Source organism: Equus asinus, chromosome 7 (genome assembly GCF_041296235.1).
Source record: "Equus asinus isolate D_3611 breed Donkey chromosome 7, EquAss-T2T_v2, whole genome shotgun sequence".
NCBI classification, from domain to species: Eukaryota; Metazoa; Chordata; class Mammalia; order Perissodactyla; family Equidae; genus Equus; species Equus asinus.
Window position 1 is genome coordinate 77,965,246 of NC_091796.1, and position 27,168 is coordinate 77,992,413.

Sequence of the window (27,168 nt, forward strand, 5' to 3'; positions counted from 1 at the left end):
TCACCAGTTCAAATCCTGGGCATGGACATGGCACCACTCGTCAGGTCATGCGGAGGCGGCGTCCCACATGCCACAACTAGAGGGACCCACAACTAAAAGTACACAACTATGTACTGGGGAACTTTGGGAGAAAAAGGAAAAATTAAAATCTTAAAAAAAGAAAACCACAAAACATTGTTGAAAGAAACTAGAGAAGACCTAAACAAATGGAAAGATATCCCATATTCATTGAATGGAAAAGTTAATATTGTAAAATAGCAATACTCCTCAAATTGATCTACATATTCAATACAATCCCTATCAAAATTCCAACAGCATTCTTTTGCGGAAATGAATGAGCTGATCTAAAATTCATTTTAAAACGCAAGGAAACCAGAATAGCCAAAAAAATTTTGAAAAAGAACAAAGTTGGAAGACTAACATTTTATTATTTCAAAATTTGCTACAAAGCTCCCATAACCAAACAATGTGGCACTAAGGTATATGCACTCCCATGTTCATTGCAGCATTATTTACAATAGCCAAGACATGGAAACAACCTAACTGCCCATCCACAGATGAATGGATAAAGAAGATGTGATGTGTATATATACACACTAGAATACTATTCAGCCACAAAAAAGATGAAATCTTGCCATTTGCGACATCATGGGTAGATTTTGAAGGTATTATGCTAAGCAACATAAGTTTAACAGAGAAAGATGAATACCATATGATTTCACTTATGTGGAAGATAAAAAACCAAACAAACGCATAGCTGTAGAGAACAGATTGGTGGTTACTAGAGGGGAAGGGGAATGAAGGGAAGACAAACAAGGTAAAGGGAGACATTCGTATGATGACTAGACTTTTGGTGGTGAACATGATGTAGTGTATAGAGAAATTGAATTATAATAATGTACACCTGAAATCTATATAATGTTATAAACCAATGTTACCTCAATAAAAAAAAATAAAGCAATGTGGTACTGACAAAGGACAGACATACAGATCAATGGAATAGAATTGAGAGTCCAGAAATAAACTCATCCATCCATGGTCAGTTGATTTTTAGTAAGGTTGTCAAGACCATTCAATAGGAGAAAGAACAGTCTTTACAACAAATGGTGCTGGGATAACGGAATATCCACATGCAAAAGAATGAAGTTGGGTTCCCAGCCGACACCATATACAAAAATTAACACAAAATGGATCAAACTATAAAACTCTTGGACGAAAACTTAGATATAAATCTTTGTGACTTTGGATTAGGTAATAGTTTCTTAACTATGACACCAAAAGCACAAGCAACCAAAGGAAAAAAAAATAGGACCATTTTGCATCAAAGGACATGATCAAAAAAGTGAAACGACAACCCACTGAGTGGGATAAAGTATTTATGAATCACGTATCTGATAAGGGTCTAGTGTCCATAATAAATAAAGAACACTTACGATTCAACAATAAAAAGGCTAACAATGTTAACTTTAAAATGGGCAAAACACTTGAATAGACATTTCACAAAAGTAGATATAAAAATGACCAATATCATTATTCATTAGGGAAATGCAACTTAAAACCACAATGAGGGGCTGGCCCCATGGCCAAATGGTTAAGTTCGTACGCTCTGCTCCAGTGTCCCAGGGTTTTGCTGGTTCAGATCCTGGGCACGGACTGGCACTGCTCATCAAGCCATACTGAGGTGGTGTCCCACATGCCACAACTAGAAGGACCCACAGCTAAAAATATGTACAACTGTGTACCAGGGGGCTTTGGGGAAAAAAAGGAAAATAAAATCTTTAAAAAAACCCCCTAAAAACCCCCACAATGAGATACCACTTCCCACCCACTAGAATGACTATAATAATTTTTTTAAAAGAAAGAAAGAAAATGGAAAATCACAAATGTTGACAAGGATACGGAGAATTTGGAAGTCTCATACATTATTGGGGGGAATGTAAAACGGTGCAGCTATGTTGGAAAAGAGTTTGACACTTCCTGAGAAAGTTAAACATACAGTCACCATGTGACCCAGCAACTTTACTCCTAGGTGTACACCCAGGAGAACTGAAAACATGTGTTCACACAAAAACAGTACAGGAATGTTCAGAGTGGCATTGTCTATAATAACCCAAAATGGAAACAACTCAAGTTTCTGTCCACTGATGAATGGATAAACAGCATGTGGTATATTCACACAATGGAATATTATCCAGCAATAAAAAGGAATGAAGTACTGATATGTGACACACATGGATGAACTTTGAAAATATCATGCTAAGTGAAAGAAGCCAAACACAAAAGCCCACATATTGTATTATTTCATTTGTACGAAATGTTCAGAATAGGCTAATTCGCACAAACAGAAAGTAAATTAGTAGTTAATGGGGGTTGGGGGAAAGAGGAAACTGGGAGGTGTGGGGTTTGTTTTTGGGGTGATGGAGTTAGATAGTGGTGATGGTTGCACAACATTCTAAGTACAATAAAAACCACTGAGTTGTAATATATGAAGAACTCACACAACTCAACAACAAAAAACAAACAAGCCAATCAAAAAACGGGCAGAGGATATGAATAGACAGTTTTCCAAAGAAGATATACAGATGGCCACCAGGCACATGAACTAATCACTAATTATTAGTGAAATGCAAATCAAAACTACAATGAGATCTATCACCTTATGCCCCTCAGAATGGCTATAATTAACAACAAAAAATAAATGTTGGAGAGGATGTGGGGAAAAGGGAACCCTCACACACTGCTGGTGGGAATGTAAACTGGTGCCGCCGCTATGGAAAACAGTATGGATATTTCTCAAAAAATTGAAAATAGCAATACCATATGATCCAGCTATTCTACTCCTGGGTATTTATCTAAAGAACATGAAATCAACAATTCAAAGAGACTTATGCACTGCAGCATTATTCACAAGAGCCAAGACGTGGAAGCAACCCAAGTGCCCAACGACTCATGACTGGATAAAGGAGATGTGGTATATATACACAAGGGAATACTACTCAGCCATTAAAAAGACAAAATCATCCCATTTGCGACAACATGGATGGAACTTGGGGATATTATGCCAAGCAAAATAAGCCAGACAAAGAATAATGCAGTGTGATTTCACTCATATGTGGAAGACAAAGAAACACATAGATAAGGAGAACAGATTAGTGTTTACCAGAGGGGAAAGGGGTCAGGGCGTGTGCAAAACGGGTAAAGGGGCACATATGTATGGTGACGGATAAAAACTAGACTATTGGTTGTGAACACAATGCAGTCTGTACAGAAACTGATGTATAAAAATGCATACCTGAAATTATGCAATGTTATAAGCCAATATGACCTCAATAAAATAAATGTTTTTAAAAACCACTGAATTGTACCCTTTAAAATGGTAAAAACGGTGAATTTTATGTTATGTGAAATTTATCTCAATTAAAAAAAATTTTTTAAGGAAATTGATTTAAAAAAACTCACAAAGAAAACTCCAGGTCCAGATGGCTTCAGTGGTAAATCCTATCTAACATTTAAGGAAGAAATAGGAGCAATGATACACAAACTCCTTCAGAAAATGGAAGAAAGAGGGTCACTTCCCAGCTCATACTTGGAGGCCAGCACTACCCTGATACCCAAATGAGACAAGAGATTTGATTACAAGACGACAAGAAAAGAAATGAATCCCTAATGAACATAGACCCTTAACAAAATTTTAGCAAATCAAATCTAGCAATAGATAGAAAGGGAAATGAGGTATGACCAAATCACGTTTATCCCAGGATTGAAAGGTTTGTTTATCATTAGAAAATTAATCAATGTAATTCAGCATACTAGCACAATTTTTTTTAAAACTGTATGATCATCATTAAAGTAAAAAAAAAAAAGTTGACAAAATTCAAAAGCAGTTCAGCAAACTGGAAACAGAAGAGAACTTTCTTAACTTGATAAAGGACATCTATGAAAAATCTTCAGCTGATGTAACACTTACTGGTGACAGACTGAATGCGGCCCCCAAAGGTTACGCACAGGACAAAAACGTCTGCCTCACCACTTCTTTTCAACACTATACTGGAAGGCCTAGGCAGAGCAATAAGGGAAGTGAAACAAGTGGAAGGTGTACAGCTTGGAAAGAATCTTTATTCAAAGACGACGTGCTTATTCATTTTGGAAATTCTAATGCGCCTACAAAAAGCTACCAAAACTAACAAATGAGCTCAGCAAGGTCACATGATACAAAGTCAATATACAAAAATCAATTGCATTTCTGTATACTAGCAATAAAGAATCAGAAATAAAAATATGAAAATACTGTTTACAATAACGCAGGAACCAATTTCTTAGGGATAAATTTAACAAAATATACGTGACGAACTGTATACAGGAAACAATGAAATATTACTATGAAAATTTTAAGAAGACTTAAAGGACAGATATTTTATGGATTGAAAGACTCAATATTAAGATGTCAATTCTTGGGGCTGGCCCCATGGCCGAGTGGTTAGGTTCCCGTGCTCCGCTTCAGCGGCCCAGGATTTCGCTGGTTCGGATCCTGGGCGCAGACGTGGCACCACTGGTAAGGCCATGCTGAAGTGGTGTCCCACATGCCACAACTAGAAGGACCCACAACTAAAATATACAACAATGTACTGGGGGATTTGGGGAGAAAAATCAGAAAAACAAAACGATGTCAATTCTCCTCAAATTAAGCTATTTGTTCAAAGTAATCTCAATAAAAATGCCAATTGGCTTTTTTTTTTTTTTGAGGAAGATTAGTCCTGAGCTAACATCTGCCACCAATCCTCCTCTTTTTGCTGAGAAAGACTGGCCCTGAGCTAACATCCATGCCCATCTTCCTCTACTTTATATGTGGGACGCCTACCACAGCATGGCTTGCCAAGTGGTGCCAGGTCTGCAACCGCGATTCCAACCGGTGAACTCCAGGCCACCAAAGTGGAACATGCGCACTTAACCACTGCGCCACCCGGCCGGCCCCCACTTGGCTTTGTGTGTGTGTGTGTGTGTGTGTGTGTGTAGAAATGGACAGGCTGAATTTAAAATGTGTGTGGAAATAGAAAGGACCTAGAATAAGAAAAACAATTTTGTAAAAGAAGAACAAAATTGGAGGACTTGCATTACCTGGTTTCAAGACTTATTACAAAGCTCCATAATCAAGACAATGTGGTATTGGTGTAAAGATAGACATATAGATCAAGGGAACACTATAGAGTCCAGAAATGGATTAATACATATATAATCAGTCAAGTTTTTTACAAAGGTGCCAAGGTTATTTAATGGAGAAAAAATGTTTTCAACATTAGTGCTGGAACAACTTGATATCCGTGTGAAAACAACTTCAACCCTCACCTCATACCATATACAAAAATTAACTCAAAATGAATCATAGAAATACGATTGATTTTTGTATTGACTTTGTATCATGTGACCTTGCTAACCTCACTTAGAAGTTTTGGCTAAGGAGATGGGCAGACAGGACAGGGGAAAGTGGGGTGCAGGTCGTGTGTCAGGCTGGCTAATTTAGATCAGGTGGTCACTGAAGCCCTCCTGGGAGAGGTGACTTTTTTTCTTTTATTATATTTGAGTTCATAATAGTTTACATTGTTGTGAAATTTCAGTTGTACATTATTTCTTGTCTGTCACCACGTAAGTGCTCCCCTTCACCCCCTGTGCCCACTCTCTACCCCTCTTCCCCTGGTAACCACTGAAGTTTTTCTTTGTCCATGAGTATGTTCATATTCCACATATGAGTGAAATCACCTGGTGTTTGTCTTTCTCAGTCTGGCTTATTTCACTTAGCCTAATTCCCTCCAGGTCCATCTATGTTGTTGCAAATGGGATGGATCTTTTTCCTGGCTAAGTAGTATTCCATTGTATATATACACCACATCTTCTTTATCCAATCATCAGTCAATGGGCACTTGCATTGTTTCCATGTCTTCGATATTGTGAATAGTGCTGCTATGAACATAGGGGTGCATATGTTACTTTGGATTGTTGATTTCAAATTATTTGGGTAGATACCCAATAGTGGGATAGCTGGGTCATACGGTATTTCTATTTTTAGTTTTTTGAGGAATCTCCATACTGTTTTCCATAGTGGCTGCACTAGTTTGCATTCCCACCAGCAGTGTAAGACGGTTGCCTTCTCTCCACACCCTCTCCAACATTTGTTGTTTTTAGTCTTAGAGATTATAGCCATTTTGACAGGCATAAGGTGGTATCTTAGTATAGTTTTGATTTGCATTTCCCTGACGACTAGTGATGTTGAACATCTTTTCATGTGTCTGTTGGCCATCTGTATATCTTCTTTGGAAAAGTGCCTGTTCATCTCCTCTGCCTATTTTTTGATTGGGCCGTTTTTTTTGTTCAGTTATGTGAGTTCTTTATATATTATGGAGATTAACCCCTTGTCAGATACATGATTTGCAAATATTTTCTGCCAATTGGTGGGTTGTCTCTTTGTTTTGATCCTAGTTTCTTTTGCCTTGCAGAAGCTCTTTAGTCTGATAAAGTCCTACTTGTTTATTTTTCCTTTTGTTTCCCTTGTTTGAGAAGACATGGTATTCAAAAACATCCTTTTATGTTCAATGTCAAAGAGTGTACTACCTGGATTATCTTCCAGGAGTTTTTTGATTTCAGGACTTATCTTCAAGTCTTCAATCCATTTTGAGTTTGTTTTTGTGTATGGCATGAGATAATAGTCTACTTTCACTCTTTTGCATGTGGCTGTCCAGTTTTCCCAACACCATTGAATGAAGAGACTGTCTTTTATCCCTTGTATGTTCTTGGCACCTTTGTCGAAGATCAGCTGTCCGTATATGAGAGGTGACATTTGAACAGATTCAACTGAGGTGGGGGAGCAAGCTGAGGGGAGCCAGGGACAGAGCTCTCTGAGAGCGAGAGTTTGTGTCTCCCAGGGCTGCCCAGAATTGGCACTCACAACAGTGGTGGAAGCAGGAGTGGGGGGCTGAGCTCAGGGCTGCCCCTCAGATACAGCCTGAGAAAGGGGGCTACTTTGGGGTGAGGGGTAATGCAGGCTGTAACTTTGGGCACCCAGACTTATTTTGGTAGCAGGCTGACTGCCTGGGGAAGCAGGCGTGTATTGTCTGGGTGGAGTGGTACATGGAAAGTTACTTATCGTTTCCCTGGGGCAGCAGCGACACCAGCATCCTCACTCAGGGCCCAGTAGCCTTCTTTTTTTTTTTTTTTTTTTAAAGATTTTATTTTTTCCTTTTTCTCCCCAACGCCCCCCGGTACATAGTTGTGTATTCCTCGCTGTGGGCTCCTCCAGCCGTGGCATGTGGGACGCTGCCCCAGCGCGGTCCAACGAGCATGTCGGCGCCCAGGACCCGAACCAACGAAACGCCGGGCCGCCCGCAACGGAGCGCGCGAACTCAACCACTCGGCCACGGGGCCAGCCCCCCCAGTAGCCTTCTTGATCTCTGCTGGGATAGATCATGTGTCACAACATGATACTTTATCTATTCATTCACTTATTTGTTGTCTTTCTGTGTCATGAGAACGTGAGCTCCATGGGGACAGGAACACTCAAAGAGCAAGCAGGTTGCTCCAGTTTCCCTGTGATGAGCAATCTGGCAAGCCCCCTGATATCCCCCAACCCTGGGCATACCCTGGGATTCCTGGAGAGAGAGTCAAAGCAGGGGGCCAGACGGCCAGGCACAGAGGTGGTTCGGGCGCTGGGGAAAAGCTCGAGGTTCATAATTCTCGCCCTAAACAATGAAACTGGAGACTCGGCTGCATATCCTTTACTTCATTTAATTCTCACAACTGCCCTAAAGGGTTGATCCCCATTTCCCAGATGGGGCAGCCCGGTTCAGAGTCTAGATAACTTGCCCAAGCTCCCACAGCTGGCTGGTGGCAAAGCTGCTTCTCCCTGGGCCCAGTGTCTCTCTCTTCACCCTGCACACACCCTCCAGGATGCTTGGCAGGCTGAGCTTTACAGAGGGGCTCGCAGCCATCCATGGTTGTTATGGTGATGGGGTGGGACGGTGAAGGTGAGTTCTAGTGGGTGTCTGGAGTGGTTGTTGGCTCCTGTTAGACACCAGGAGCCCTTGGGTAGGGGAGAAGACTTGGGTCAGATCCTGCTTCACACTCAGACAGTCATCTTGCCCTAGAAACACTGCCAGTCTGAGGCTCACACAAGAGCTGGCCAAAGACCCCAGGCTCACGGGCAAATCCATTCAAGTGGAGGGAGAATCCTGTGACAGAGGGGATCATCAGCCAAGAGCTAACTTGGAGCACCAGTGAACTCACAAGGGTGACACCACACCTAGGGAGTCGTCAGATATAAAGCATCTGGTGCTGTGTCTGGCACACAGTAGGTGCTCAATCTCTGGTTGTTATTATTATAATAAAGACTTAACTTCCTTATGCAGAAATTGAATTGGAAGCTGAATTTCCTCCTGTGCTGAGACCAGGGGAGCTCTCTAGGGCCAGGGCTGTGGGAAGCAGATGAAATTTGTTCCTAATAGGGGTTCTGTGGAAGCTCAGCAAGTAGTTCTATCAAATTAGCAGGCCCGATAGACACAAGGGAGCGGAATTCTTCCTGAGCCTGGACCCTGCCATCTCTCGTCCCTCAGAAATCAGATTAGAAGGAGGGCAGGGCCAAGGAGGAAACTGAGCTAACACAATTACCAGCCCTGGCTTGTCCATCTCAGCCCAAGAACAAGGCAGGGAGGAGAGGAAGGCAAATGTGTCAGAGCCTCTCTCAGGAAGTTACAAACCCAAGAACGTGGATAAGCTGGGCCCATCCCTGCTGCGGGGCGTCTCAACCACCCCGAAGCAGGAGTAGCGGTCTTATCTCCACACTGTTCTCATGGAGTGCCAATAACAGAGGCTCTGTCCTCCCTTGGAGATCAGTGTGGTAATTCCTTTTATAGCTATGATGTCATCCAGTCTCAGCTTGAAACTCCCTAGTGACGGGGTGTTTGTCACCCATCAAAGCCTTCTGTTCCATTGTTGATTTAAAGGCAGCCAACTGTAGCCAAGACCACTGACGCTTAGTCTTAGAAATGCCACAAACTAGATGTAGAAACTTGGGAGGTCTTTGGCCCCAATTTCCCCATCTGTAAACAAGATTTGAGGCCCTGTGGTAGGGTAGGCATTGAGCTAGTGTTCTCAGTGTCCTTCCATCCTCTCCTATTGTGATGCAAGTTGTGATTTTCCAGGTGGATTCTGATTTATCAAAGTGCATCAGCCAGACATCACGCCTCTTGCCATCATGGCCTCAGGAGTTGTCGAGGGTGTCGCCTGCTCTGGTGGTCCAGGCAGATCCGCCCCTTCTGACTTTCCTTCAATGACCACAGGAAGCTGCTCTTGCTGTGTCCCCAGATGGGAAGAAGGCAGTGTGTTGCTCTGATGATGATGATGGCTACCTCACCATCATGGAGGAAGCTCGCCTGAGACAAAACAGACACACATGGAGGGTGGAGCCGAGGGAACTGCAGAGAAAAAGCGAGAGCCTTGATAAATCTTAAGGCCACTCTAACAGAGAACTTTCCAGTGATGTTGGCAGCCAATAAATCACTTCATTGTTCCATGCAGCTTGAGCTGCATTTTCTGTCACTTGCCACCACCAGCCTCCTATTGGGCAAAGGCTTCTTTCAGGCTTAAAAGTGCTGGATTCCTGACAGGAAATTGGCTTCTCTGTCATTTCCACCTGTGTGGCTCGCCACTGGAAACCCACTGTTTCTATAAGAAGGGAGACTAAGTTAGCAAGCTAGGAGGGGTAGGAAATTTTCTGGGCTATACAGCAGAAGCCCATCCACAGAAAATGATGCAGAGGAGGACGAGGAGAGGCAGTCCTAACAACCTGGCTCAGTTACTGAGCCACCGCATTCCCATTTTGGGCTGCTGCCAGTTTACGCTGTGTTTCTGTCACTTGCACCAAAGGTACCTGACTCATAAAACCATTCTATCCATCTTCCTTTCCCAAAAAAAATGTGCTGGGTCTGGCACATAGTAGACTCTCAATTAAGATTCTGACTGTACTTCCTATGACCTGGACGCTTCCATCAATTTCACCGAATTCAGGACTGTAATAGGATTTTTGGTTGTCTGTCTGGAGGAGTGGTTAGTTTCTGGGAGGCAGATTCAGCAAACACCTACCAGGTTCCCCCTACGCGTTAGGTACAGTGCTCGGTGTTTTCACATAGATTACTTCATTTACTATCCCAAACTGCTCTAGTTAGTTTTTTTTTCTTTAAGATTTTATTTTTCCTTTTTCTCCCCAAAGCACCCCCCCCGGTACATAGTTGTATATTTTTAGTTGTGAGTCCTTCCAGTTGTGGCATATGGGACGCCACCTCAGCATGGCTTGATGAGTGGTGCCGTGTCCACGCCCAAGATCCAAATTGGTGAAACCCCGGACCGCTGAAGTGGAGCACGTGAACTTAACCACTTGGCCACAGGGCCGGGCCCTGCTCTAGTTAATTTTATGAGAGAGAAACTGAGGCTCAGAGAAGTGAAGTAGCATTTTAAAGTCAGACAGCTAATACCGGCAAAGCCAGGCAGGAAAGACATATCTTCTTAGAGTCACCCTGTTGACTGATGACAAACTTACAGTTAGAGAACAGAACGCCCACGGTGCTGAGTGTCCTTTCCGGCTTCTCTTGTGAGAACGCCCGCCGCCACAGTCCACAGTGAGCCCTTTAGGCAGCGGAGGAAGTGAGCCGTGTGTAGTGAGTCACCCGCCCTGCAGTCAGCTACGAGCCAGGGAGCCTTGGCCAGTGCTGGGTTTTCATGGCAGGGCCAGAGGCAAGTGCACTCCCTCTGAGGGCAGCAGCGCGTGGGCAGGGTTAAGGTAGGTGGACGGCCCCCAGTTCCCGTCTGACACCAGAAGCTCAAAGAGGAAGGACCCAGGCAACCACATGAGCCAACTCTGCCCCTTCTGTTCTTCTTTTTACATCTTTCTTGAGATAGAATTCACACACCATAAAACGTACCCATTTATAGTGTACAACGATGGTTTTTAGTGTATTTACTGAGTTGTACAACCATCACTACAATCTAAGTTTAGAATATTTTCATCAGCCCCAAAGGAAACCCTATACCCACCGGCAGTCAGTCCCCATTTCCTCCCACCCACCTCCCCCAGCCCTCGGCAACCTTAATCTACTTTCTGTTTCTTTAGATTTGCCTGTTCTAGACATTTCCTATAATTGGAGTCAAACAATATGCGATCTTTTGTGACGGGCTTCTTTCACTTAGCATGATGTTTTCAAAGGTCATCTACGTTGTAGCATGAATCAGTACTTCATTCCTGTTTATGGCCAAATAATACCCCATTGCTTGGACATACCACATTTTATTTATCCAGTCATCGGTTGATGGACATTTGGGTTATTTCCAATTTCTGGGTATTATGAATAATCTGCTATGAACATTTGTGTACAGGTTTTGGTGTAGTCCTCTCTTCTCTTGGTTTGTGTGTTCGTCTCCATTCCCCACTCTCATTTTCCTTCCCACATAAGTAACAGTTCTAGTGTATGTAATATGTGTCTTTTGTTTTAGGTGTTTATGATAAATGTGTATTCTTCTTGTGTGCGTGCATTTTTTACTTATGTACGTGGTGTTGTGTGATAGTCCTTTTTCTGTTTTACTTTCTTCGCTCAGCACTGTGTTGTTTAGGATCCATCTATATTGCCATGAGTAGTACATCTGACCCATTACTGCCCACTGCTATGTGGTCCTTGGGGGTGGGCTGCTACCACATGTTGCACTTCCACTCCCATAGAGACGAACACTTTATTGCCCCCACTTCCCTGGCACCACATACAAACCCACAGTGGACAACCTCATAGATGTTCCCTTCGGGATGTGGATGAGAACGTCTAGAATATATGGCCAGGAGTGGGTTGCTGGGACACAGAACACGCGCATACTTACTTTGAGTTGTGCTGGATTGCGCAGTCTCCTCTGCTGGGGGGCAGCGAGATTGGGCATGCAGCAGGAGATGGAGCTGTTGTTTCCATCCATTTTCCCCACACTGACATAATAGCTGAAACATACACTCACCATCCAGATTTGCAAAGCCTCAGGACACCAGTACCAAGATGCATCGTGCCTACTGAAGGATAGACTTAAATGTATCTTTTTATTTCATGTCTCACATCGCTTTGCTAAGCTTCTAGAACACTGACTCCATTTAAATATTCTGGTCACATAAAGTGAGGTTTTTTCATCCTTCATGGATTAAAATTTTGAAGGAAAATTACTGTTCCCCAACTTTTCCTTTGTTCTTGAGGTGCAAAGATCTTTGACTCTATAATGGCCATTTTTGTGTTTTGTAAGTGGGGAGGAGGTGCTGGGAGGGAACGGGCTCCTAAAACCTGCCCCAGTACCCAGGAGCACCAAGGAACGGGAAGAAAAGGGAGGATTCAAATGATCAGCTGGGAATTTTTACCTCTGATTTCCAGCGACTTCCTTGAGAAAGAGTAAAATCCTTATGGGTAATGGGACCTGAGACATGGCTTCCCTGGGGGAGGTTCCTACATTTTGGGACGATCTGCCATCTAGGCAAGCTCGGGGTTAACTAACATGTCTCTGTGGGTCTGCTGAAGAGGAGTGTCTCTTTTGAAAGGACTCGCTCAGAGTTTACCCCACATCCCTGCACCCGAGGGTTTTTACACAACAGATGGGCATAATCAGAAGGCTTTTGCAAAGGATCCATTTTATGTAATGTGAATCCCTTGTCCTCATTTTGGTTTCCTAAGTTTAGATTTCTCATAATTGGCTTTTCTTAAAGCGAAGGCCGTACTCCTGCTGCACGGACCAAAGCTCTGTCTGGACAGTCCCAGCGAGGCACCGGGAGGGCCTGGTGGGCAGCTGGGAGGGGAGGCCGCAGCTGGGAGTGCCTAGTGCTCCCTCGACCTGTTGACACTTCTTCCCCCTCACCAGCTTCTGGTCTTCCAATTCTAGTGCCGTTGAGTGGCTTCTGTGGCCAGCTTCATTTGGAAGTATTTAGGGCAAAAAGAGAACCCAGCATTTCACAGCACTGGGCTTCGTCTCCAGTGTCGCTTTCTCATAAACGCTGAGAGGGACTAGATCAGCAGGAAGGAGGACATCTTTGGAGAAGTCACCAGGACTCCCTACTTCCACTCGTCCTCAACATTTTGCTTAATACTAGCGTCATGGACATAAGGGCCAGCAGGTCATTGGACCTGAAAGAAGAGATGATCGTGATGACACCAATAGCCAGTGCCTCCTGCATGCTGGACATTGTCCTAGATGCTTTACATATATTTTCACTACTCCACACAATAATGTTGCAAGGGACGCCTCATCTCAACTTTGTGTACGAAGACATTCAGGTTTAGAAGCATTAAGTGACCTGGCCCACGTCTCTAGGTCTCTCTGGCTTTACAGGCTACATTGTTTTACTACCGCAGGCTACCCTAGACCCCACTCTGCACCCCCAAGGCCCTCATCTCTCCCTGACTCACTACTTCTGCTATTCTAAGGCGGCTGGGCTCTGACTCAGAGCATGAGGAAAGGAGCGTCCTTGGCACCAGGAAGGGGACACAGGGCTCAGGAGACAGTTCAGAGCTGGAACAAGCTTATTAGTTCCCTCTCTGCTGAGACTGAGGAGAAGCAGCAGCAGGAGAGAAATGCCTGGAAGTGGGCAGGAAGGGGCAAAGGAGTGTCTGGCCACCAGAAGGCGGGGATGGTGCAGAAGCTGCTTCTCAGTCTCCCCCTCTGACTCCACTGCCCCTCACAGAGCGGGGCCTAGGCGTGTCCTCTAGGGAGGAGGATTGAACAGCAGAAGCAGCCTGGGAAACTGGGCAGCTGAACCTCTCCTAGGCCTTGAAGGCACACTGAGGACCAAGAGAAGAATGTCCCTGTGACTGCGGGCTCAGCAGGTGTCATGGATGTGCGCTGGGCTCATTTCCCTCTGTCTCTGACTTTGCAATGACCTAGGGTCCTGAGCTTGCCTGGTTGTGGGGCTGGTGGGCCCAGTCAGAAGAGGAGAAAGGAAGGAAGACTGGGGAGGGGAATGTGCCAAGTTCTGGGGGAGAGCTCATAGTGCACGCGGCATGGGGGACTGGGAGAGAATAAAGGAGGAGAACCACGGGGCGCAGACGCCTCCCTTTCTGCACTGGGAGCTCCACTTGATGGAGCTTGAAGGACTGTGATGGACAGCCAAGTGGCCATGCCTCCAACTCTGGGAGGTGCCATTCACGCAGACCACAGAGCCATTCACACCATTCATGGCACCCCCTAGGGTTAGGCACTCCACAGGCTGCAGGAGCAGAGGAGTTGTCTTGTCCTCGGGTGCCTAGAGATCATCTTAAAAGGAGCTTCCCATTATTCTAGATTTTGAAGATGGGAACCCTGGAGCCAGAGCATCATCTAAGAACAGAAGAGGTTGTCATCTGTCATGAGGTCAGGTGTTCCTGGCAAGGGCCTGGCCAGAGATCTCCCTTCTGGCTGCTAAGTCCTTGTTCCCGGCCCCACAGGCACCCAGGGTGGCAGGGTGGCAGAGTCCTTGACCTATCACTGCATCAGCAATCACAAGAGCCAATTCCAATTCAAAACAGAAAGTCTAAATGATCTTGTTGGACACAAACAAGCTTGAATGAAGACACAACTTGGCCTCTTAGGCCTGATGCTCCAACAATTCCAGTCTATCTTCTAAGTTTGACTTCTTTCCAAAAGAGACCACAGAGGCATCCTCACCATTGGTCCTCTGCCTTTTCAGCCTCCCATCCCTCCTCCCGGCTCCCCTTTGCCCCTGTTGTCTAGGGCACCAACATCACGATCAGCTCAGCCAACCCTCCTCTTCCTTCCCTTCTGAGGGGAATCCAAGAACTCACTTTTTCCTGAATTCTTCATTTCACATGTTAACCTGAGGGATGAAGAGGTAAAAACAATGTAGATGTTTAGCAGGCAGGAGGCCCAAATTTACCCCTCAGGGATACCTCAAGTATACCTGACAGTCTTGGGGGGAAGTGAGGTTGCTGACTGGCTCCTGAATCAGGGGAGGAGTGAGAGGAGGTCAGTGAGTCAGATACGGCTGTTGACTGGACCCAACCGGACTCACAAGCAATACACAGAGCACCCTGCTTCAGCAGGAGCCCAAGCTTGGAGCATCCTCACAGGTCTCTCCACAGAAGGACAAGCAGGGGGAGGTGTAGGATTTGGATGCTAGCCTGAGCAGAAGGACAAACTTGCCTTTGTGCCAACTCTTGCCCCAACAGCCAGCCAGTGTTGGAATGAGGCAGAGTTTCTGCCAGCTGTCCCACCTATTGGGGCTGACCGGCCTTGCCCAGTGAGGCTGAACTTGGCAGCTCCTGTCCGTGGAATTCCGATGCAGGCAGCTGCTTGAGGAACAAAGTCTTGGAGTTTCCTTTGGGCAGGGAAGTTTGAAACTGGAATAAAGATAAAGGGCTATGAGTTGTAAGTTGCTTCCCAGAGCTAGCTTAGGAAAAAGATCTTGCCGGGACCTGACAGCCAAGAAGAGCACAGCGATTTGAACCAGTCTTGTGGGCCTGGAACTGGGCAGATTACATTTAAAACGAGTTCCTTCCTTTTCTGGTCCTTGGCTGCTTACCAACTTCTCCCATTCTTAGCCCCGGCATACCTAAACCCTAATGATCTCAGCTCCCACCCTGTGGTGCCCAAAGGGCTGTTCTTCCAGTCTCCCAACATGTGCATCGCTCCTCTCTGAGAGCCATTCGAGGGATCTATTTACATCTCTGGGTGCTGAAACATCAGGATGGCATTCGGCACCCTGGGGGTGGTCCGAGCTGCGGAGAGGTAGAGGGACAAGTCACAGGTTAGTCTGCTCTCAGGGCTCTTGTGTTGATTTTCTGGGGGTAGGGGTGGTCCAAGCTCAGCTGACCCTGTTTTTCCTTTGCACCAGGCTCTACCGTCCTCACCCTGCCTCCTTACAGGCCATTTTCAATCCCTTGCTACTGCTGCAGATTGTAATCAGAGTCCCCGCTGGGGTCACACTGGGTGAGGTTGGGCGTGAGATCAAGGTAAGTGCCTTCCCCCAACCAAGAACCAATCTAGGAAGCAGCAAGATGTGAGGAGAGCACTAGCCTCAGAGGCCAGGCCAAGCCGCTGCCTGGCCTTGGCCTCTAATCTCTAAAACGAGGGGGCTGCACTGGATGATGTTCTTACCACCTCCACCTCCTGGAGGGTAAGGTCAAAGATGCTAATTTAGGCCCGAACTCTTTGATGCCCTCCTAATCTCCCACACCCTTGCTCTGGCTTCTCTTCTGGCCAACATGTTTTATTTGAAAAGCTTTTTCCCCCAAGTCTAATTCCATTGCCTCTCTTCCACCAGCAGGTCAAACCCTCTTTTCTCATATTTCTCTGCCTGCTCTGAGTGCCACGCACGCGTGTGCCTTTGGATCTCTCTCCCAGCTCCGTCCTGAGGGTTCAGTGGGCCGGGACTGAACTCTGACCCTCTTTCCTCTTGGCCTAGTCAGACTTCTGTTGGCTTTTTTATGTTTTAGCTTCTTCTTGAATTAGATATTAAAGAAGATTTAACACACATCCACAAAACAATCCTGCATGGGAAGCTCTGGTCAAAACTTCTTTGGCACAAACACAGCATTTCCACGGCTTGTCGCTTTCCTGATCCTCTAGGGCTGACCCAGTGCCACACTGGGGAATTTCAGCTCTGAAGCCCAGAGAGAACTTTGCTGTCCCAGCTCCTGAGGTCTGGGTCATCTCCAGCACCACCACATTAAGACTGCAGCCTACTGAAATCTGCCCCTCCCTCCCTAGCCCCTGCAGACTTGCTGTCATAAGCAAGGATCTGTGAGGCTTCTGTCAGCTGAGTCTGGGTTTTTTTTAAGCTCCCAGCTCCAGACAGAGCCTTTAGAAACCTGGCTCCCCAAGTCCGGGGTGGTATCCAGGGCTCCAAGCTCAGTTTTAGTTAGGTTCACTATAATGGGGATAATTTACTCTTTCCCTCTGGTTTCAGATTAAGGTTTTTTTTTTTTTTAAAGATTTTATTTTTCCTTTTTCTCCCAAAGCCCCCTGGTACATAGTTGTGTATTTTTAGTTGTGGGTCCTTCTAGCTGTGGCATGTGGAATGCTGCCTCAGCATGGCCTGATGAGCGGTGCCATCTCTGTGCCCAGGATCCGAACTGGCGAAACCCTGGGCCGCGGAAGCAGAGCGCGAGAACTTAACCACTCGGCCACAGGGCCGGCTCCCAGATTAAGGTTTGCTAATAAATAGTAAATCCTTTCTTTGTAGGAGAACTTACTTTCTACATTCCTTGGCAGACCCCAGCCAAAAGTCTTCTCTGTGGTGTGCATGTTGCTATCAACGAGCAATGACAGCAGAAAAGAGAGCATCTGCTAATGACAGCAAACACTTCAGTGCTTTCCACTTATCAGGCACTGTTCTAAGTTAGATGCATACACACATCTAATCCTCCAAAAATGTACCAAAACAGGCATTCTTTCCCCATTTTACAGATGAGGAGCTTGAGGCTGTGAGCATTTGTGCACTTGCCAAAGATCTTGGCTCACTGACTGGTTCTGGTGGGCACTACAGGGATGTCTCAGGAATGAGAACTCTAATGAGTTAGAGTGGGATCTGAACAGCCCATGGAATGAACCAGATTTCAGAGTTGAGAGGGACCTCCATTTCACAGTTCCCAAGAGTTTGAGTGATTTGCCCAAGGCTCACGCAGCTACTCCGTGAAGAACCAGCATAGAATCCATTTCTTTCTTTTTTTTTGTTTTTGAGGAAGATCAGCCCTGAGCTAACATCTGCTGCCAATCCTCCTTTTTGCTGAGGAAGACCAGCCCTGAGCTCACATCCATGCCCATGTTCCTCTGCTTTATATGTGCAATGCCTACCATAGCATGGCTTGCCAAGTGGGTGCCATGTCCACACCCGGGAGCTGAACCGGTGAACCCTGGGCCGCCGAAGCAGAACGTGCAAACTTAACCGCTGCGCCACTGGGCCGGCCCCTAGAATCCATTTCTGATGCTAGTTCAATGCCATTTCCATCCCACTCACAGGTCTCTCTTAGGAAGAAGAGAAAAGAACAGAAGTTAGCCTTAACAATGTAAGGTGGGGTCTTGGAGAGACTAGAAATGTTAGAAAACATTGACTCTGAGACATGAGGAGAAAATAACAAAGTGAAAAAAGTGGTAGGGGTAGGACCAAATAGCATCACTAACCAGCCCAGGAAGAGTCAACAAGGCAGATGTTTGTTACCCTATGAAAGCCTATGCCAATCACCAACCACCACACACTCACCTGTCTAGGTATATGTTGAAGTGTGCTGGTGTTCAGGTCACTATGTGATCATTATTTCATGGAATTCGTGCCTTCCAGCAAAGAGAATTTCTCCCAAACCAATCCTGCATTTTTATTGACTTCCTTTATAAATTAAGGATTTTACTTGAGGATTTTGGAGAATCTTGATGACCAAGCATTTTAGAGGCCAGTGCATGGCACGTTAAACGCTAGCTCTGCAGATGTGGAAAGCTGGTGAACCCACCTAGGATTTCATTCCTTCAACTGCAGTCTTCCTGATTCCCTTCCCTCCAATGTCTTCCCTCCCAGCTCTCCTAAAACACAAGAATGTCTCTCTTGTCTAAGGATCTTAGGTCAGCACCCGGATATCTTAGTGTTCTACCGCCTTTCTCTGGCCTTGGTGGGGATACTAACAAAGCCAGACAGAGGGAGAATTGTAAGCTAGCATTCTGTACTTCAGTTGGAATATTCCATTAGCTCATAGCCTTAGGCTCCAGAAAGGAGTCAGTTTCCAACTTCAGTAATTTGAAATACCAGATAGCCCATTTCCTTGCAATGTGACTGTCTTGCAGATAAGCGCTGCAGGACCCTTCTGCAAGCTCAAGTAAACCTTGTTGAGTGAATGGACTTGAGCAACTCCTCCCGCATGTCCCTGGCCATGTTAGTGCTGGCCCCAGTGAAGTGTACCTTTGCCTCTAAGCCTCCATTCTGAGAAGCATCTGACCACCAATGTACTAACAGTGAAATGCAATTAGGGTGCAGATGGCTCAGATTTGATTTTCATATACACTTTTCTTCTGTTGCATGTAGGAAGCACTGTTCTTTTAAGAAATTCAAAATTACTTCCAAGCCACATGTTATTTCATTCCAGTATGAGTGCTCAAGGACAAAGGAGCACTTAGACCAAAATATCCCACCTGAGAACCACGCAACTTGTTCAAAGCCATCAGCCCGCTGCTGTGGGCAAGTCCAGACTCACCGAGTCTTCCTTCACCTTAGTGCTTCCACCCTGGCCCACTGCCTTGCTCACAGCATACGGGAAGGACAGCCTTCCTTTGGAAGCATCTATTTTCCTCACAAGAGTCTTGTTGCCAAGAATTTTTCAGTTAACTGAAGGAGGCAGCTTTACAGGCAGGATATATAAGTTGGTTGTTTTTCTTTTAAGAAAAAATGTTTGCAATGCATGCCTGCGACAGGACAGGAAAAGTAATTTGACAGCTGGAAACATCAGAAAATATAATTTCTTTTGGGGCTGTTTGTAATGTCACTTCACTGCATCACTTCCTCAGTTCCCACTAACAGAAGGGTCAGTTCCAGGATCTTGCTATCCTGAGTCCATCCAAGACTGATAAAGGAGACCAAGTAGATAGCTCCTCCTACCCTACATTTTGTTGTCCAGGTGTGACCTTTGTCCCAATACCTACAAGTGACAATGACCATTGGCATGGACGTGGAGTACCAGTTTTTCTTCTAGTCTTCAGTGTGGCTTTGAACCAAGTTTCCAACTAGGCAGGTATTAAAACAGGACAGAAATGAAGGAGGAGAAGGGTCTAGGCAGCCCAGTCTTCCCTGGAAGAGAATAGCAAGCCATGAGAAGTGAATAACAGATTTATTTGCATATACACGAGAGAAGAGCTAGCGTTGCTGGGGGTGGGGCGGGGGGGCTTGTGAGGAGGTAAGGCTTCAGCAGAGGAAGGCACCTTGACAAACAAGGGACTCTCGGCTTAGTAAATCAAGCACAGTTGCAACCTTCGTTTGCCCCAAGCCAACTACTCATTTAACTCATTTACCTGCTGTCTTAGAGACAGAGGAATCACTTACAAAACCAGGTGGAAAATGAAGTGGAGAAAAACAGTTTCATATATCTGGACCAGCCACTTAAAATTTTATGTACAGGATGCAGAAAAAAACATAAGAGGCACTTTCGAATAGTTCTTAACCTAATCAGCGCCATCTGTCCTGCTAGTAAAATTACCTACCAGGGAAGAATCTGGGGGTTAAATGTGCCTCCACAGTTGGAGGCTCAATTCTACAAGGGTTTAAGCAAAGGGACCCTGGAAGTGGTTCCTGCCAGGTTTTCCAGCACCATCACCACAGATTTCTGGAAATGACAGTGGAGTGGCTACAGAGACAAGCATTTCTCAGCTCCTGTGAGTATCCTGTGGGGCCTATCTCCTGGCAAGTGGAACCTGGGGTGCTGAGAAGAGTCTCCCCCAAGGATGGAAGACATCCTTGCTAAAAATGATCTTTCTTGCATCCTAAAGCTGAACCAGAAGAACTGTGACTTCTCTTTTGAGTACCCAAATGAGATTAAGGCTTTTAACATCAAAGACCAAGTTCTGCATTTGGGAACAGTAACTACCAAGTGGCTCATTCCCAAGGAAACTGTAACTACTTTTTTTCAAGGAAGATATATGGATTGCCCTTAGAGAAGACAGAAGAGGCTACCCACTGATTAGATTAAATAAATCAAAGCAAAAAAGATTGGGTATGCTGACTAGGAAGGGGAAGAGAAACACACACTGAGTGATTGTATCTTTTTTTTGTATATAAAGGATTAAAAAATTCCAATTTAATAAATTTTGGAAAAGCAAATGTAAAATGACTCGGGCTTATAAAACCAGAATTTACAATTATATGTGAATAGTCAAAGACAAATCATAGAACCATTTTGATTACAAATCCAAAGTAATTCTAATGGTTACAGAATCACTTTCCCACTCCCCCAGTGAGATTACAGTTGTTAAATTGTAAGCATCCCCACTGCTACTCACACTCCTTATCTCCGTCTCCTAAGACAGTGTTTTCACACCCAAGTCACATCACACATACCAGGTACATTTCCCTTTCACAAAGCTTAGCAAGATGATATCTCCTTTTGGCTTAGATCAACAACCTTCCTTTTATAAATAACCCCCCTTCCCCTAGTGCCTACATTCATCCAGTCTTCATCCTCCACAGGTTGTCTCCCCTTGGTCCCAGTCCCAGTAGGACAGGTCCTCTTCTAAAAGGAACGCTGGATCAGTGAGGCCACACCAGTCACACATTAGATCCTCTCTATGCCAGTGCTGGTTGGGCTCCTAGGTCTAGCACCTTTGCGCCCAAGGAAGTTATAGTGTTCTTCTCTCTCTCTCTCTGCCTCATTTCTTGCCAGTATTCTCCTGCCTTTTCATGACATCTATGCCAACAGGATATCTGGTCATTCCTAGGTCTCCCTGTCTTGTACAATCCTTCATTGATAACCAAGTGACTATAAGCACCACTGCAATGCTGAAAATCTCTTGGTCTTTTCCCCTCTCAATCTTTATCTATCTCAATCAGTCTCTTCTAGGAGCCAGGAGTCTTAAACCAGCGACTCTTCTCTCCACACTCTCTGCCTCCTAACAGACCTACTCAGTAAGAATCTGTTACTTCGAGATGCCTACAGTTCCGCAAGATCTAGTCAGAATACCACAGCCTCTGTCAATTGCAAGCCTGAGGGAAGATGCCAGTCCCATCAATCCTGACTAGTCATTTTGGGTTGAATTAAATGAATATAGTACCACACTCTGCTCTTTACTACACTTCTTCATTAACACACCTAGAACATCCACTTTAGTAGTTTGAGCACAAAGCTCTTGAGAGCTGTCTTTGCACCCTCTTTCAATATGCCTAGACACCATCACATGGGGCCAAGGAAGTGTCTGCCGGCCTTCTGAGTGCCTCTTAGGAACTAGAACCTAACTGGTTAAAGTGTTACCCACAACTAGTTATATTTTATGGCCTCCATACCATGTTGCAGCATCGCTCAATTTGCAATCAGTGAAATTTATCAGGGATCTATGCTCTCTTGAATCTGATCTTAAGTGCTAACCTCTCAACAGCATTAAAATGCTCCACTTCAGTATGTATACATTAAATGCTCAATGAAGAAGTGCTACTGAGAGAAAACATGGAAGATTTCTTTAAGAAAGGAACCATGCTTTCCTTTCCAGCACAGCCAATGGGCTGAAGGCCTGCTTCCATTCTCTTCTCCACTCTTTCAGCATAAATCCATTACTCACTGGCAGCACAACCTGACTTAGCAGGCACTCCGTGTTAAGACCAGAACACCTATGCCATGTAAACAAGGTGAGATGGCAAAAAATAGAGATCCATAGATCCTTTCTGATGGAGAACTGAAAGAAAAGTCTGAGACAATGAGCTCACACGTGCCAGTGCAAACACACAAGAATAAGTCAAACGTCTCGATAAGGATTTACTTTAACAGAATCTGCACAGATACACTATGCTCAAGTCTTACTAGAAAGGAGTCACTTGGATTTTTTTCCCTTTCTTAACACAGCACAAGCCAATGGCCAGCTAAACATCAGACCCATTGTTGAATAGAAGGGAGCAGCATCAGACACAAAATTTCAGGACCTGGTTTTATGTGTCTTTAATACTTTTTTCCTTTCCTTTGTGTTCACTAAACAAGATTTAAAATTTTTTTTTTGTAAAGCTACTTTTTGTAGCTTTTTGCTTTCCCTTTGTATTTATCATGTTTTTAATTTCTTCTCTGAGGAGGAATTCTCTGAATCTGTATCTTCCAATTCAACTCGGTGCCTTTTGAGGCCACTATGGCCATGAACAGCCCTGCTGCTGTCTGTGTCTGGGGGGTCAGTGGGGTCCTCTCTCGTTCCAGCACTGGGGGTTTCACAGGCCATTTCAGACCCACAACAATCTTTGTGTAGTAGTGTCCCTGCCAGGGACAAGTTATCACGGTCAGTGTCCGAATGTCCCGGGGAAGAGCAGGCCACTGCCTCCAGCTCCCCAAAGTTCTGCCCATTGTTGTGGAGGTGAGGGGGGCGGGGGTGTAAGCGTCCATTGTTGTGGTTGGCACAGATGGTTTCGAGGCTCCTCTCCTCACCATCATCAGACTGGGTCCTGGGACAGTTGCCAGACCCGCTGCTGAGAGTGGAGCCAGACGCCTTGGGGACAGGAGGAGAGGGTGGCTCCTCAGCCCGGCTGCTCAGGGCCTTGCTCAGGGCCTTTCCATTAAGCTTCTTCGTTTCAAAAGAGTGTTCTACAGAGCTACCATTGTTGGTGTCCTGAGAGGTGTCCTCTGGTGCCTCTGCCCAAGGGTGGCTGCTGTGCTCATGGCCTGGGCCATTGCTGGGATTTCTGGCAGAAGTCCCTTCTTTAAAAGTGTCCTTGCTGCGGCCCTCAGGGGGCAGGTCCTGGTTCCTCTGGGCCATGGCCATGTTCAGACAGGCTTCCTTACTAGAAGAAGGGGCTGGGTTGTCCTTGTGGCTGGTTCCCGCTCTCCCTTCATCTGCCTCCCCAGACATGAGGGAGCTCTCTCCGTCTTTGTTATTGGAGTAGGAGATATAGGAGTAGCGAAGCCACTTGTAAGCCTTATAAATCTTTCGCTCAACAGACTCTATATCAGAAGTTGGTGATGCCCGGCTTGGCTGAATCTCCAGAGTGGAAGTGCTCCGCTCCGGGGAGGAGTTGGGGGAGGAGGAGAGGTCATCCACTTTGATCTGGGGGTAATCATAATTGTCTTCTCCAATGTAGGTGTTGGCAGTCTTGGTCGGGGCACTGGGCCTCTCTTCTCGGGGCATCTTCTGTCGGCGCCGCATGGCATTCCGCTGCCGGGTGGATGCTCTACGTTCATTCAGCTCCTCCTCGTCCTCGGAGCTACTGGAGCTGCTGGAGCTGCTGGACTCATCCTCAGGGCTGGGAGACCGTGGCCGGGGGAAGAGATCTGTGTCCAGTTCAACCTCACAGGCATTCTCTTCAGAATCGGACTCGTTGGAAAGGGCCAGGAGGCGTTTGTCCTGGTAGCGGCGCAGAGCAGACAGGCGCTGCTGACGAGAGGCTGCATCTTCACATGTAGGCGGTGGCGGGGTTGACGCCACTGCATTTGTGTTGGTGACCCGCAGAGGCCCCAGGTGGAAGGCGCTGTCGGCAGACTCGTCCACTGTGGGTGGAGGAGAGCGGGGCAGCGAGGCCGAGGACTCTGAGTCGGTGTATCCTGAGCGCTCGCTGACCCCTGCATGCAGCTGGAGGATGGTGCTCTCGCTGAGGTCGCTGTCTGAGTCAGAGCTCCAGCCCTCGATCTCACGGCGCACCAGAGAGTCAAAGAAGGCCATCATCCGGGGGTCTTCCTGCACAGACTGGTTGGCATAGTCATGCGACAGGCCACTCCCACTGTTCAGTACAAGGCTGATGTACTCTTCGTGCGTATAGAGGCAGCGGGAATCATCCTCAATCCGACCGTCCAGGTCTCCGGTACAACCTGGCTGCTTGTACGGGCTCCAGATCTGCAGAGGAGAAACAAACCCAAGAAGGGCTGACTGGAAAGTATTCTAAAGCTGGTGGCGATACAGAACACCCAGGCAGAGCTTTCCCAGACCCTCCCTGTCATTTAGCCAGGACTTGCTAACCAACTGTAAATAAATACAAGTCTTTACTAGACTGGATTTTGTGGGCCACATACAAAAATCAAGGGTTCTGGAGTCAGATGTGGGAAAAAGCTTGGTCTAGGACACAGGATTAGCCTCATGTCAGGAGACCTAAGTCCTGTTTCTAGGCCCAGGATAATCACACACAATCTCCCCCACAACCCCTCTCCCCTTCAGCTTCCTCTATTAGTAGCTTGGAAATTACAATAACTCCCTTCATAATCTCAGAGGATAGGGGATGACTTGAAGATTGGCCAATGTGTTCAAAACTCTCAGAAGACTAAACCTGTGCAGAGAGGTACCACTTATCCAAAGCGAAAACAGACCCAGCAGTCAGTACTCTGCAACAGTCGATATTTCAGCTTATAACTCCACTTCTCCCCAACTGCAACATTTCTGTTTTTAACTAATGGGAATTGCTTACTGGAGCTGGATAAGAATAGCCGACTGCCTACACTGCAGTTCCCTCTGGCATCAGTTTCCCAGGAAACTCGGTTCTCTTAACCAGGGAAATGCTGGCTTGCCCCTCAACTCTTCTGTTAGTTGCAGGAATAGGTAGGACACACCCCACAAGACTGTGACCCCATCCCTTAACACCCCTCTGCTTCATGGTCAGAGACATGGGCTCATAGCTAAAGGGTGGCAGAACTAGGATTCAAACTCAGGTCTGTCTGAACACAAAGGCCCAGCTTTACAAGTTGAATAAGTTATGCAAAAATCAAGTTCAAGGTAGTTAAGCTGTCACTGCAAATGAGAACAATTAGCTTCACCTGACTGCCAGACTGGTCCGCAGAGAAGCTGGGTTACATCAGCCGGTAGTCATGGCAACTCAGATGCAATTCCAGGCAATCTTCTTGCCTGACAGGCTAATGTCTATCTTTAGATGGCATCCAACCCAGAAAACAGTGGGTCCTCATTCCCTACCCTCTATCAAGACAATGGCTTTGTTTCCCCAAAGCTATCCAAGGACAAACTTGCCTGCTTGTGAGCACTTTCCTGAGGCCTATTCCCTCCGTGTTTTACTTGGAACTCCTGGGAGGCAGCATCTCTTTGGAGGATCCCCAGTTCAAGAGGGGCTGAAAAAACCTTCTGGGTTAGATCTCTTCACCAATTCCCAACTCAGATTTAGTCCTCCTTTGACTTTGTTCCCTGCCCACAACTCCTCAGCTGTTCTCCCCTCTCCAGCTTCATAATCTCACCCAGGGGAGTTTTAAGGCCGTGATTCTCACACTGTGGAGTGCCTAAGAATCACCTGAAGAATAATTACAACGTTGACTCCTGAGCCCCACCCTTAGAGATTCTGATTCAATAAGTCATGGGTAGGTCCCAGGGCTCTGCACTTTCAACATGCCCTGCAGGGGTGAGTAAGTGGGGGGATCAACTTTTAAAAAACACTGGAGTATAGTCAGCAGAAAAGAAAAGATTTGCCTGAAGAGAGTCTCAAATTCTTTTTGACACTCAATGTTTGAGAAACATTTAGATATGGCCTTCAGCAATGGGCTCCAGCTATAACCGACTCTCTCTGCAATTAGATGTCTGAGGGAATAAAAGTTCAGTGGCTTAGAAAGGAAACTGAGGGATCTAAAAGGCAAAGCCCTTAGGATCTTTCTGAGTCTTATTCTATATTCTGGGCCAAATCTCTCATTTCCTTAATTTAAATATGGTAAAAGGTTACTAACCATGTTGTCTAATATGAAGATAAATCCATATGTACTTCACAGAAACTGAGAATTCGTTAACAGAAGTACAAAATATTAATGGTGAGATGCTGGTCCAACTATCCAACAAGCCAGTTTCCAGGTTCTACTCTACTGCCCAGCCCCCTATGTCTTCACTTCAGGAATAAAAATCATAACACTGAAAGTCAGCTGTTATTTGGGCTCTGGAATGTGTTAAGCTGAGGTAGACTTTCATTCCTGAAGCTTGGAGTAATGGAACAAAATGCTGGATCAGGAGGCAGGAGACTTGAGTGTGGGTTCCCACTAAGCTCCTAGTTGGCTGGTGACTGTGGGTGAAGCTCAGCTCCCTCATCTAAACAGTGAATCTTAAGATTTGGAGCAGAACAAAATCCCCATCCCAGACAGCTGGTCCTCAGTCCTCAAGGGACTCGTAGCACAGAACTGTGGGAGCAGGCAGAACAGGTAAGAAAGCCCAGCTCCACCACTTCACATGGCCCTGGGCAAATGACTTCACCCTTAAAAGCTTCTTTTCTCATCTGTAGAAATGAGAAGGATGAAACGCTATAACCTATACCAAAGCACCAAAAAATGTAGTGCTTTCTCTTTCATTTGGCAGCTGAATACCTCAACCAGGAAGTTTTGGAGCCATCCTCAAAGGGACTCTTCAACACCACAAGTGACCTTCCATATTATCTTGGTCCTCATGCTTAAAATATCAATTTCAAACATTTGTGAAATTGTTTATTTCTTTACACTGCAAGTCAAACCTCAGAAGTGAAGCAGTGAAAACACAGCTTCCTGTCACATGTGAATG

General features: G+C 45.7%; 1 protein-coding gene across 5 annotated transcripts in view; it reads right to left on the reverse strand.

Annotated features, from left to right (window-relative positions):
• Positions 1-19,839: 19,839 nt before the first annotated feature.
• Positions 19,840-27,168, reverse strand: part of DCAF5 (DDB1 and CUL4 associated factor 5) — a 115,418-nt gene continuing 108,089 nt past the window's right edge. For all 5 annotated transcript variants that reach the window (XM_044773854.2, XM_044773855.2, XM_070513861.1 and 2 more), the window contains exon 9: positions 19,840-24,534. In XM_044773854.2, the coding sequence (XP_044629789.1) occupies positions 22,765-24,534 (1,770 nt within the window). In that variant the 3' untranslated portion in view covers positions 19,840-22,764. The remainder of the gene's footprint in view (positions 24,535-27,168) is intronic.